At 42.8% G+C, this 11,698-nt stretch overlaps 1 protein-coding gene across 2 annotated transcripts in view; it reads right to left on the reverse strand.

Moving 5' to 3' along the window:
- LOC108550836 (neuroligin-1) overlaps positions 1-11,698 on the reverse strand; it is a 123,460-nt gene that overhangs the window by 100,667 nt on the left and 11,095 nt on the right. For both annotated transcript variants that reach the window (XM_017904729.1, XM_017904730.1), the window contains one exon: positions 5,828-7,585. In XM_017904729.1, the coding sequence (XP_017760218.1) occupies positions 5,828-6,644 (817 nt within the window). In that variant the 5' untranslated portion in view covers positions 6,645-7,585. The remainder of the gene's footprint in view (positions 1-5,827; positions 7,586-11,698) is intronic.

Consider the following 11,698-nt stretch of genomic DNA (forward strand, 5'->3'; position numbering starts at 1 on the left):
ACGCTCTTCTCTTTTCTTCCGCTTTCTTCCCCTCGTCCTCCGCCAGCTTTCGCTTATGCTCAGCCCCGTTCATCCGCTTCCTCTCGAAATCCGAGGAAGTCGAAAGGAAAAGGGGAAGAAAAACCGAACGGGGACAAGACCGGAGGAGGATGGAACGAGGATGGTGAACAGGCGTGGCTGAAACAACACGGATATCGAAAGCCCCGATAATCGGCACCCCGAGACCTTGCTACGAAACGCATCCCCGGTTATTCCACCACCCACTCGCTTTTTTGCCTACCGTGCTAAACGTTTTATCTACATCTCCTAGCTTTGATCGAGCCACCCTGCCCTGGTATCGGTATGGGAGAGCCATTTTTCGAGCACCCGTTTTCCTCGCAAGAGTTCCACCCCTGTGTGTTGGAATTATCAAGCGTTTTCGTAAAATTTTTAACCCGATAATTTTCTTTTCTCCTTTTCTATATTTCGATACGTTAAATTTTATCTCCCGTATCATTATCCGTTGATGAACCATTCTTTTTTTTTCAATTTAATAATTTTATATTATTTCTTTTTTTTTGTATCATCACAAATTAAATTTCGTTTTCTGTAAGAAATTGTCTAAGAAGTTTTCGTTCTCCATGCGAGTATTATGAAAGAATTTTCCGTTTACGGTGAGGGATGATTCTACAAATTTTTATCGACGATGAAGAATATGATATATTTTATTATAGTACGCGAAATTGGTTCAAAATATAAAATGTATTCAATCGTAAAAAATTATTCTCGTTATAGCAAGAAAAATTGATCGAGACGATGAATAAGTAATCGAGCCTAAACGGATGATTATACTCGTGTCTGGAATACCTGCTACGATATTAATCTACCATCGTAAAGGAGTTATTAGTCAGTTGCAACGCAGGCATACGCTGGTGCTCGCAGGTTTAATCCTTGCCTATCTGTTCCAAAAGGTAGCAATAAAGGTGATCTCGTATGGCCCGTAGCCGTTACAGCGTTAGCACATCGCTCTAAATTGACCAATACACCGTAAAATCCTCGTGAGCTAAACATAATTCCAGACTGTAACTCGATGAAACAAGATTGGTATCCAAAATACATCTGCGATATTAAAAGCAACCTTACCGAAACCTATCGACAAAGTAGCAATACAATTTCGCTCTGAAAAATTCTTACCCCATGCTCTTGTTACGGGACAATTACAGTGATACAAGGAGAACGACGTTCGGTCAAATCTCGAATAGAAACTAACACGGATAACTACGTATAGTTATGGGAGGTCTAATATAACATCGTGGAATTGTACTATGCAGAATGCTCTTCATTCGTATCCTGGCGCGGATATACATATGTGGGACAATATATTAGGGAAGGGGTATGTTTTGAGGAAATACTGGTTGACTCAGGATTGGCTAACGATGGACTTTGGTTTGTTTCGGATGACTTGTCTCAGGTTTGGGATTTGTATATAACGATGTAATAGGAAAAGGTTTGAAGAGATGACAAGAGGCACCCGTTGACTCAGGTTGACTCCCGAGTCATTAGTGCATTTCGGATGTTAACTATGGATGACAAGGTCGGCTTCACACGTGGAAACAGACCACATATACTCGGAGGACTCTTCTTCTCCGTTGTGACGGGACTTCTCCGTACACTGGTAAAATAAAAGACGTTGACTCTACTGTCGTCTTGATGCGGATTCGTTTCACCAAGAATAAACTGTTCTTGCGAAATTATTCCGAAGTACTCTTGAAAAACCTGAGGTACAAGGACTATGTATATTCCTTAACGCGTTGACTGCCATGGTGGTCATCAGTGACAGGCGCTTGCCTCCTCAGTGGGCCATGGTGGTCACTAGTGTTCGGCGATACTAATTTTTTAAACTTATATTTGTTTCATTCTAACCAATTTTTGAATGTATGAACAAGGTAGATAAATAGAGAACTTTGAATAGAAAACATTAATAATTGGCACCATTTTTCTTCTTTTTCTTAGACATATTTGACTATGAACGATAAGGTCGGCTGCACAGTCTACACGCTGCCACTACCCGCTAGAATTTGCTACTTCGATTGCCCAAAAGAAGCTAGTCAAACTTCTCAAATAAATAGGAAGAAATTTTCGCACGCTGTTCCACTTGAAAAAATTGGAAAATATAACCTGCATTATGAACCTACGGAAATCTGAAATGCAAATATACGTGGAGGAACAGTGGAGTTGCCTGAAGCTGCAAACGAAGAGAAATATCCGCGTTACGACGATGGGTCGAGGAAGTGTACTTCCTCTTTCGCCTCAAATATCGTGGCAGGAATGGAAAAATAGAGGAGTAGAATGGAATTGCCGGGTGTGCGATTGACGTGGCATCCTCTTGCCGAAAAGCACTCCATCGTGGCCGCGGTGGCCGGCGTATTTTCCGTCGACTATGCACGAAGATTCGTTGGCTCGTACAACGAATCGACCGATCGAAAAATTTGCTTGCCGCACCCGTGGCATCGATACACTGCGCTAGAACGTGATCCGATTAAACTTATTTCTACCGTGCCGATTTTAATCTGTTGTTCGAAATAATTCCGTTTCATCGAGTGAACTCGACCATCCCATCCGGATCGAGATAGATACGATAAGGAGAAACGAAATTCGGTTTGCGACATCGAGCCAATATTTTCGACCGTTTCGCGGATTAAACGTTTTCTCGTAAATTTTTATTTATTTTTTTTTTCATTTTTTTCGTTCAAATGATATTTTCAAATCGGTCATTGGAAAATTTTAGACGATTGTTGAAGAGGTTGGTAGTTATTTATGACTTCTTAACTGGGACTGGTAGACGACACTATACATACGTCATTTGCGTATTAAAATTTAATGGAAATTTAATAAATACTGCCGAATTTTTGCGACACTAGATGGCGTTGCTTTGTTCTTCGCTAGGAAGCGTTGTCGTAATTACGAATTTCGGTATTTCGTTCGAAAAATGTATTTCTTGTAAAATTTTCGGCCCAGTCTTATACAAGACACTAATTAAATTTGGTCACCGTGGTATATCTATTTATGAACGAATAGAATCATGGCACTTTCCTAGAATTAATTAGAATTCCAGTTCTAAACCCAGCCAAATAATTATTTCGGAGCTATTATCGATATCTGTGGTTAATAAATTACGTTTACGCTGTTGACACGAATCTAGTGAACTGTGATATTTACCAATAGTTCCAGGAACATCGTAAAACCCATTAATTAGTATTTCTATGTAACCTAGTATCAAAACGTTAAAAGAAAATGAACGATTCGTAAGTGTTCACGAAAAATAAAATTCCTCGATATTTTCTAATTCACTTAACTCGATACTCGTCTAACGAGATGCAACAAGAGATCGAAAGCGAGTCGTTAATTGCACGGAAGAAATTATTGGAATAAGCGAAAACAAACGGGATTACGGTTTAGTACGTTCGTGACCGTATCGCAAACACGCGATCGCAGTCGTTAAACGATAAATGGCCGGGCAAGAAGCGTGAACGATAAAACTAGACGCGACCATAATCGCGCATTAGCAAAGACGAATGCGTTAACCATAAAATTTCACTTGACGTTTCGCGTGCAAACAGGCACTTCGATTATCGTGTAAATTTATTCACACCGTGGCGTGTACGCTTTGTTCGGCGTTCAAGTTCAGAGGCGATAGCGGAATGAATTCTGTTATCTAAACGAGATTTCGACCCCTCAAAATCGCGATCAGGATGGATAAGGGTCGTTTACGTAACGAGCGCTTCCGTGATATTTAGCAGACGGCTAAATTGTATCTTTGAAGAAACGAACACGGACTAACTGCGGTGTCGCGCGAAAAAAGCTCGTCCACGGAACGCTGCAAGTCCGTTTTCTGTTGCTAAATGTTGCTCGGGTGAAATAATTATAGCGCTCGAGAGATAGAACGCACCTCGAGACAAATAATTACGTTGGAAGAATAGCCGCGTATGCTTTTCGGCAGAGGCGAAATTCGAGATACGACGGCAGAAATTAAATGGTCTAAGTCTAATTATCGTAAGCCAGAGCAGGCTCTTTCAGCGAGGACCACATGGCTGACGTGAATTTTTGGCAGCACGCGAAACGTGGAAAATACGAGCTTCACGAATGAACCACCTTTATTTTGTGTGATTAATTTTATTTCATAGATGCGGATAATTAACTATATAGCGACGCGAATATCCCGAAACACTGAGATTTTACGAAAAACGAAAAAGGTTTCATACAGAAATTGTACTTTTCTGTGTGTAGAATAAGATCCCGAAAGAAAGAAAAAAAAATAAAACGAACTGATCTTGAAATGACCTTGAAATGACCGTTCATTAAAGAACTAATGGAAAACTAATAATGCTATTTGAACCCTGTCAAAAATTATTAATTAGTCGTCTACGAGATATTTCGCTGCGTGAATTGAAATATATATAAAATATTAGCGATTCGAACAATTCGGAGGTACGAAGAAAATAGGAAAAATCCTGATTTACGACCTACGCGTTTCGAGGTAGAAAAATTTTATAATTTAGTTAAGTCTTTTCCTGTGATGTATAAAATCGTGTAATTCTCCAGGAAAATCGAGTTAAATCGGGTAGCGAGTGGAATTTTAATTAAAATAAATAAACCGCAAGATCGATCAGTTACATTAAACATTTATTACTCATAATTCATCACCGTGACAGCGAAGTGTATACATTAACCCAGAGTTCGCGAGCAAACTTTGCATAAAACCCTTATAATTATAGAGCTCCGAGGTTTTGCAAACGAAGAGGGAAATTATTACGCAGGGAAATTTCGAATATTGCATTTCCAATGAAATTTCCCGTATTATGATTAATTCCGCGAGAAACTCCTACAATAATGCACCGGTATCTTAATGCAGCCTATTGTCTATTCAGGTTCCTTATCTTTTGCTTATCATCAACTCAGCCTTCACGAATACTTCGTCTCTATCTATTCGCGATGCCTCCTTTCCTAGCTGATCGCTCAAGACCAACTCCAACAAGATCAATCACCCCAAGGCACATAAAAGTCTCAATCTTACCCACCGTGAAGTTCATGTAACGCGAGTGCAATGACTCAAAGAAATTGATAAAATTATTGTAAATATTCCAACAAAATTTCTCCTATACTTACATATATCCCATTACCACCATAAACCCCATTGTATATTCAAAACAATTCTCTCGTACCCATCATCTGCTCATAACCACACTCATGATTGCTTTCTGTATTTTTAACCGATTCGCAATTTTCACTTGTCTATTTAACCCCTTCCAGTATAATGACGAGTCTGACTCGTGATGAAGATTTTGATCCAACCGTGAATACCACGAGCCAGACTCGTGAACAGAACATTTTTCTAAATATAATTTAAAAACCGTCGTCTATTATAAAATATAATTTATTTATAATATTTATAAAAGGAAAAAGTTTGGGTCCGGATTTCGTCGAGCTGAATGCTACGGGAAGGGGTTAACTCTCGTGCCCTAAGATCTAAGTTCCAATGGCGCGTGCTATAATCAACAACAGGGTCGGTCAAGCGTCGAGCCATTTCGCGCGACCGCAGTCAAGAATAACACGAAACTGAGACAGGAAAATAAAATGAACCACGAGCCTGTCCGAGTCTGACGATGTTTACATTTAGCTCTATCTATAAATCACACCTCCCAACCATAATACTCATGTTCGGACCGAGTCCTTACCGCGAAACTCACGCGATATTGTAGGGGTGTATCGTAAAAACTTGTAAACCCACCATCGAGTTATCGAGATGAATCGGTTAAATAAAAAGTATAGAAACGTGGGATGGACTCACCGTGAGGAGGCTTGGGCACGTAGAGGTTCAAGTATAGGCAGTCTTCGCTCTGGTTGGCCAGGAACGGCGCTAGCCTCTCGAGGTAAGCGCGTTTGGACCTGGGCAGACTGGAGTCCGGTTCCGGTGGCTTCTGGGGACACGCGGGTGGCATGGTGTCCGCCAGCTTGGTACCGCGCCACGGTGTCGGCGTAACTGGTGGCATGTATCGCAACGCTCCAACTGGCGGCGTGGCGTATGGCACCCCGTAATAAGTCTCAACGGACGACGACGATCGGTCCTCGACGCCGCGTAGAGTGCCGTACCTGGTCCTGACCGTTCTCGTGCTGTACTTCTGGCTACCGGCGAGTGCCTCCGCCCCACCGGAGCACCAATGTCCGCACAACAGCCCGAGGAACACGACGATCGTAGCCAAACACTTTTTCGACCTGTCTGCCCTGTTCTCGTGACGCGTCTGTACGATTCCTTCCCTCCACTCGCCTCTTTTTCCAACCACGTCGTTCTTCCTCGCGTTCCCGTCGCCATTGCGAACATCCCACGACCCCGTCTCGTTCGCCACGACCTGGTCGTCCGACGAACGAACCTCGAACCGGGCAGGCGCCCGACGCTTCTCGCAATCGGCTGCGGCTTCCGGCCAAAGGCACCGCTGGTACACCGGAGCACGGTGGAAGACAGCGTCGACGCACTCATCGTGAGCATCGTGCAAGACAAACGACAGGCCGGAACTATTGTCCAAGGGAGGCAGCCTTTCGATAGGGTCGAGAGGCGAGAGGTCTTTCCTCTTCCTCTTCCTCGCAGACGAGGAGGAGGACGTCCGCATCGCGTCACGCCGCCGCGGACTGGCCCCTCCGGGCCCCGCATCTGTGGGGCCCTCCTGCCAAGGGACGTCCCTCTTCTTCTCTTCCCTCTCGCACTACGACTGTAAACCCTTTGATCTCGTCTTCTCTGTCCTTCTTATCTTTCCTTCTCGCTATATTCCTTATCACCTTCGCCTCCTTCTCGTGACACCCTTGCCTTTTCGCGCTCTCTATCCCTGCTCCAGCCTCGGCCACCTTTTCCTTCTCGCGACGGAAACCCTCTCGCGTCTTCTCCTCGTTATCTCTCGCTCCTCTCTCCTTCGATCTCCAAAATTCCTCTCCACTGTACCTACTCTTAGTCTCTCCACGCTCTTTATCCACACCCGACTCCCAGTACGACCCACTACCGTTCACCCTCGGTTGCCTCGTCTCGTTCGTCCAACGATTCACCGTGAACTCACGAAAGATCGGTGCTAGCGCGCTGATCGACTGCAAGGCTCTCAGTTCCATCCTCGAGGACGTGCTTGGCCGGCAACGAGCTTCCGCGTCACCCGGAAGTCGTCGTTCCACGATAGTGTCGCGCTAGTCGCCGTCGTCGTCGTCGTCGTCGTTCGTCCAGTGAACGACGAGCTCGAGTCGACGTCGGTGAATGATTTTGAGGGAAGCATCGGCGGCGTGGCTACGATTATACCTATTGCCACCCCTGAGAACACGAGCAGCTTCCGGGGATCTAGCGACCGCTATTCCTCACCATCCTTTGTACAGCTTCCACGAGGAAAAGTTTCGAAAGTTTTACGACGATACGGAACGGGATATCGGGGACGATTTGGCAGTTCTCGGAGTATTTCGCTTGGCTTCTTTACTACGGTATATCGTAACTCTATTAATCAATTCCTTGATTCTCCTCGTACGCTAGTAGTTTCTTATAATGGCGCCCTCTCGCGTAGACAGTTCGCTCGCGACTCTGCAACAGAAATAGAGAAAACGGTCAGAAGTCTGTCAAAATCTAAAGCATATCGCGTTTATCGAGTTACGAAGAAATATCATTAGAGAAATTAATAAACGAGAAGAGACGCAGATTTTGGATCTACCCAATAGCAACTTGCTGTCAATTTTTCAAACGATGAACTGCGTTCGTCATGTCAAACGTCAACTATTATCCATCACATTCTCACAGTTACTACGAACGAAATTAAAATAAATTTTCACCTAAACACTGGCATAATAGCCAGCCCACACTGTGCACTGTCAAGAACCTGCATTTTCGTACCGGATTTCTTTCATTCAAGAGCCCAGGATAAACCTTTTAATATTAAGTCGGAAGTCGAGAGGAAAAATAAGCATAATGTGACAATTCTCTTAGGAAAATTTCGACCTTCTCTGTTCTTCGCGGAACGCTACCCCAGCTTTAATACGCCGCGTTTAAAGCACTCGAACGATAATACGCGAATGCACGACGGAAATGCAAGGACACCTAAGCACGTTAGACCCGAACTGCAATTTCACTGCGTGGAAACGAAGTGCGACTCCGTCAGGGACCAGTGAAATAATAACGTTACAATCTGGCGCCGAAAACCAACGGGGATGCTTTTGTTTCGAGTTTCTGCAGACGCTTAACGGGCTTTTTCAGTCCCTCGGGAATTACGTCGGACAACTCAATTTGTAACACGGCCGGTTTCGAGTCGCCGCAAATGACACGAAAACCCAATAATACTGGTTCTGCGGCAGTGCTAGAATTTCCAATTTCGAAGTTGCACGGCCGCTTTAAACGCGATCCTTTGCCTCGTCCCGTGTAACGTCCTTCGTCTCTCCAGTTTCGCATCGACGACTCTCTTCGACATAGGAAATCGAAGCCAATTACAATGCCCGTGCGTATATGTACGTACACGGGTTGGTAGGTAAACAAATTTCTATCGACGTGCAAAATTCGACGAAGTAGCAGCACTTTGATTCTAACGATCCGGTCAGGGAAGATTCCACGTCAAACGTCGAGCTGTCTCGTCCATTCCAGGGATGCTTAAAACGTGGATTGAAAAATGAAGGGATTTAAAAGTCAGTTGGATAAAATTAGAGAAAAATTAATTGGAACTGGAGACCCAGAGATTTCGATAATTCTTGTATTAATCATTTCTTAAATATGTTCTAGATCTACTTCCAATGATTAACCCTTTGACTACGGCAGACTTTGAAACGCACCAGCCATATCATCACACGATAGGAATCCATTTGTGATGTACAGTAAGAAACTTTTCGTTAGGTGTGCATTTCTCATCAATTATTGCATATTCAAGTAATAATTAAAACACTGTATTCCACATATGAAAACGACATTATTTATTTATTCCTATTTTGTAGTAAATTGTTACTGTACATACTTAGAATTTTACATCCAAAGAAACTATTGAGCACCTTTAAGCGCCCACAGTAATCGAAGGGTTAATTACATTTTGATCAAATTCGGATGTTTCTAGAGGAATTACAGGAAGAGAATTAATTTAATATACTTTCTCAAGTATGATACTAATCGTAAACAATTCTTTATCCTAAGAAATCCTAACAACCGTAAACTTTGCATTTGCAGTAATAAAATGCTACAAGAAAAATTGTCTAATTGCAAGATACATAATCTGATTTACGTATCAGAAGATCCAGCAGAATAGATAAATAACAACTAAGTATCAACAAACGAGGACAACAGATATTTAACCCTTCGCAGGCGAGAAACGAAGATAACGATACATGGAATATATAATACTAATAATAATAATAATACTTTATAAATGGATAGAAATCCTTTGGTATACAATAAAAGTAGTAAAATGAAATATACAGTAGTAACGTAGTAGTATAATAGTACAGAAATTAATGGAATAAGAAATAATTAAAGAAAAGGAGAAAAAACAGACAAAAGAAAAACTTAATAAATAAATGGTTGAGCATAATAAACAATTAAAAATAAAAAATCGAGGTGAAGTTTCTAAATTAAAGAATATCAACACTACTGATGAAAACGCTAAAATTGTGTGTTCCTATAATCCAAACAGCTTTCACTATAAAAAATTTTGAAAAATTCCGGGCATATTGGAGAACTCGTCGTCAAAGTGTTAAAAATCACACTGTTATCGACGATATGCATAAATCTCTGCAAAAACAATATTCGAAACAGCGTACAGTGAAAACTCGTAACAACGAACTATCCAAGATCAAACAGAAAGTGCAGACAGGACCCACGATTCACCGCTCGCGAGATTACATCGAAGCTTGTAATTCAGAATTTAAACGTCACGATACGTCTTCATAAAGAAGGATCTGCAGCACGGTAAAACGTGAGTATCTCTGCACAGCAAACTTCGGAAGACATTGCAACGCATAGACACTGCTGGGACAAAACTAGGCGCCGCGGAATCCTGTAACGAGATAGAACTAACGCTGACACATTTTCATCTTCTTAACTGTTCTACACGGTCCTCGGCAGTCGATAAAATTGACGGTAGCAACACAGTTACAGCTCAAAGCAAATGCAATAATACGAACAAAAATTCGTAATAAAATTTTTAAAACCCAAAAGCTTCCTTGAAATACACATAGGCTAACTTTTCCCTCGTGTTACTCGAATAATAAACTAAAAATATTCATTACTCGACGAAGATTAACGAAGATTTGCAGTGTATCAACATGGATCCACAACGCGAATACGTAGATAAAATCTCGCAAACCGATTTTCCAGCAGACCTAGTTAATAAACCTAAATTAAATTAATAAAGGCAATTGGTGCCAATCGATTACAATAAATCGACGATCGTTAAGAGATCGAGAAATCCCGATTCTAAGACCGCTAATATCAGAGAACGATGGATCGTTTCCGCAAGAACGTGAAGAAAAAGCGATAAACCATGTTCATAAAGAGCGCGTTGTCCGAACGACCGTCGGGATCATGAAAATTACGAATGTCCGCCTCGATAAAAATTTATACGGCTAGGACCCTACGCTGAGTCTCCCAGGTGCATAAAGTTTAAAGGGCGTTGAAGTTATCGCGTCGAAAATTTATACCGAACGATAAAGGACGCCCGGTTGCACTTTTATATTCCATCTGATAAAACGAATACGTTTCCATTGAAAATGCAAAGTTTCGTCGGAACTGCGTGCTAAGTGTTCCCTCTCGACACCTATCGGAGACGTCTATCATAGACGCCTATCAGAGTCACCTATCAGAGTCAGCGATCGTTGCAGCTGTAGGCCAGACTCGGCGACTTCGAAAGAGGATCAAAGTGTCGCCGGATTACGCGTCAGGTTCGTCGCGATCCGTCCTAGATCCGTCACTGGCCGAAGACATCGATAGCCGAAGCTATTATCGGGACACGGATGGAACACGGGAATCGGAGAAGCGTTGTTCGCGGCGAAATGAAATTCCTGGCTCGCGTTAATTGCAGAGGGGACGATTAATAATACCACCTAGCCAGTCTCTGTCCGTTCGAACTGCCAAGCTGGCGCGATCGATCCTCGAGAAATTATAGAGAGACAGGAGGAAGATGGACTCGCAAACTTTCCAATCGAGACGTCTCGTACGTCAGACTCGAACTCGATCGCGTGTTCCCGGGGATGATTGCGACGAAAGAGTAGATGGATCGTCCTTCGAAGCCGATGGCCACCGATCGGAACCCCGTAATCGATATCAAGGGATGATAAACAACGAGAGGCAAGGGGGTAAAAGAGACTCCGCTGGTCTTTTATAGTCGATCCAGAGAGGGTTCGAAAGGGAAAGTTTGGGGGCCCGTGGTTTATTCGAGTTGGCGGTCGTGTCATCGTAATAGATTTCGAACGATTCCGTGAATTACGGAGGTAGACGCAGAGGAGGTGGAGAGAAGGAATGAAAATGGGGAAAATGGGGAAAAAATAATAGACGAGAAAGCCGACGTCTGGGTTCGCCAGCTGTTATTCGACATCCCGAAACGGAAGGTCGGAAATGCCGGGAAAGTTAGGAAACCTTTTCACCCGTGATTAAACCGTAAGCTAACTAAAAGTTCTCCATCCACCACGTATTTGCATACCTTCGAACTTAAACGGCTTCAAGTAGGGA

Source organism: Eufriesea mexicana, unplaced genomic scaffold (assembly GCF_001483705.2).
Source record: "Eufriesea mexicana isolate 0111107269 unplaced genomic scaffold, ASM148370v2 scaffold3062, whole genome shotgun sequence".
NCBI lineage: Eukaryota > Metazoa > Arthropoda > Insecta > Hymenoptera > Apidae > Eufriesea > Eufriesea mexicana.